The 2,439-nt window shown below is 57.3% G+C and overlaps 1 protein-coding gene across 1 annotated transcript; it reads right to left on the reverse strand.

Moving 5' to 3' along the window:
• Positions 1–391: 391 nt before the first annotated feature.
• LOC135983313 (putative uncharacterized protein ENSP00000383309) lies at positions 392–2,194 on the reverse strand. Its single transcript, XM_065594526.1, has one exon. The coding sequence runs from the start codon at positions 2,192–2,194 to the stop codon at positions 392–394; it is 1,803 nt and encodes a 600-aa protein (XP_065450598.1).
• Positions 2,195–2,439: the final 245 nt, after the last annotated feature.

A 2,439-nucleotide genomic window follows, 5' to 3' on the forward strand; every position in this document is an offset into this window, starting at 1 on the left:
CAGGCCCTGTGAATGCTGAAGTGGCATTACTTCCTTTTCAAAAAGCACTTGACACAGTCACGTCTTGTCATATCACTCATTGCTCAGAGACCTCCATCCCCTGCTATAGCCAGGCCCAGTGGTAAAGCTTAAAACGTGCTAGGTTGCACAGGGCTGCAGACCTGGCCAACCAAAGACAGCAGAGGTGGGTTTGGACAAGTCAGTTGCTGGTGAGAGGATAGTATATATGAGAAAAATAAGAGTTATAACCAATATTCAGATTTTAAAAACAAAGCTGCTTTCGAGCTCTGCACAGAAAACCTCAGTGCTGATGTTCTCACAGGACAGCAATGACTTTCTAGCAGCGACAGAGATGTTGTAATAGCTACAACAGTATTCTGTCACTGGTGTCCTAGCAGTGACGTTCTGGCAGTGACGGAGATGGTGTAGCAATGACGGAGGCAGTATGGGAGCGACATACCAGCAGTGACCCAGGCAGCGTAGTAATAATGGAGGCGATGTAGCAGTAACGTTCTGACAGTGACGAAGGTGGTGTGGCGACGACGGAGGCAGTGTAGCAGTAACTTTCTGGCAGTGACGGAAGTGGTGTGGCAGCGACGGAGGCGGTGTAGCAGTAACGTTCTGGCAGTGACGGAAGTGGTGTGGCAGCGACGGAGGCGGTGTAGCAGTAACGTTCTGGCAGTGACGGAAGTGGTGTGGCAGCGACGGAGGCGGTGTAGCAGTAACGTTCTGGCAGTGACGGAGGTGGTGTGGCAGCGACGGAGGCGGTGTAGCAGTAACTTTCTGGCAGTGACGGAAGTGGTGTGGCAGCGACGGAGGCGGTGTAGCAGTAACGTTCTGGCAGTGACGGAAGTGGTGTGGCAGCGACGGAGGCGGTGTGGCAGTAACGTTCTGGCAGTGACGGAGGTGGTGTGGCAGTGACGGAGGTGGTGTGGCAGCGACGTTCTGGCAGTGACGGAGGTGGTGTGGCAGTGACGGAGGTGGTGTGGCAGTAACGTTCTGGCAGTGACGGAAGTGGTGTGGCGACGACGGAGGCAGTGTAGCAGTAACTTTCTGGCAGTGACGGAAGTGGTGTGGCAGCGACGGAGGCGGTGTAGCAGTAACTTTCTGGCAGTGACGGAAGTGGTGTGGCAGCGACGGAGGCGGTGTAGCAGTAACGTTCTGGCAGTGACGGAAGTGGTGTGGCAGCGACGGAGGCGGTGTGGCAGTAACGTTCTGGCAGTGACGGAGGTGGTGTGGCAGTGACGGAGGTGGTGTGGCAGTGACGGAGGTGGTGTGGCAGCGACGTTCTGGCAGTGACGGAGGTGGTGTGGCAGCGACGGAGGCGGTGTGGCAGTAACGTTCTGGCAGTGACGGAGGTGGTGTGGCAGCGACGGAGGCGGTGTGGCAGTAACGTTCTGGCAGTGACGGAGGTGGTGTGGCAGCGACGGAGGCAGTGTGGCAGTAACATTCTGGCAGTGACGGAGGTGGTGTGGCGATGACGGAGGCAGTGTAGCAGTAACGTTCTGGCAGTGACGGAGGTGGTGTGGCAGCGACGGAGGCGGTGTGGCAGTAACGTTCTGGCAGTGACGGAGGTGGTGTGGCAGCGACGGAGGCGGTGTAGCAGTAACGTTCTGGCAGTGACGGAGGTGGTGTGGCAGCGACGGAGGCGGTGTGGCAGTAACGTTCTGGCAGTGACGGAGGTGGTGTGGCAGCGACGGAGGCGGTGTGGCAGTAACGTTCTGGCAGTGACGGAGGTGGTGTGGCAGCGACGGAGGCGGTGTGGCAGTAACGTTCTGGCAGTGACGGAGGTGGTGTGGCAGCGACGGAGGCGGTGTGGCAGTAACGTTCTGGCAGTGACGGAGGCGGTGTGGCAGTAACGTTCTGGCAGTGACGGAGGTGGTGTGGCAGCGACGGAGGCGGTGTGGCAGTAACGTTCTGGCAGTGACGGAGGTGGTGTGGCAGCGACGGAGGCGGTGTGGCAGTAACGTTCTGGCAGTGACGGAGGTGGTGTGGCAGCGACGGAGGCGGTGTGGCAGTAACGTTCTGGCAGTGACGGAGGTGGTGTGGCAGTGACGGAGGCGGTGTGGCAGTGACGTTCTGGCAGTGACGGAGGTGGTGTGGCAGCAACGGAGGCGGTGTGGCAGTAATGTTCTGGCAGTGACGGAGATGGTGTGGCACTGATGTTCCAGCTGTGGTAAGGTAGCAGTGACATTCCATCAGCAACATTCCAGCAATAATGAAGATGTTTGAGGCAAGCAGCGATAGTCTCAACTCGCGATAGTCTATTTTTGCCTAACCTTTCTGTAAGGTCCCTCCCTCTTCCTTCCGAACCAGGACTTTGGAACAAACAAAAAAGAAATGATTCGCCTGAGGGAATCCATCACAAGTTTCACACTGAACCCAGGTACACAGGCAGCGCAGACATGATGAAAGAAAAAGCGCTTAGTTAGGTACCTC

This window comes from Chrysemys picta, chromosome 1 (genome assembly GCF_011386835.1).
Source record: "Chrysemys picta bellii isolate R12L10 chromosome 1, ASM1138683v2, whole genome shotgun sequence".
In the NCBI taxonomy this organism is placed as follows: domain Eukaryota; kingdom Metazoa; phylum Chordata; order Testudines; family Emydidae; genus Chrysemys; species Chrysemys picta.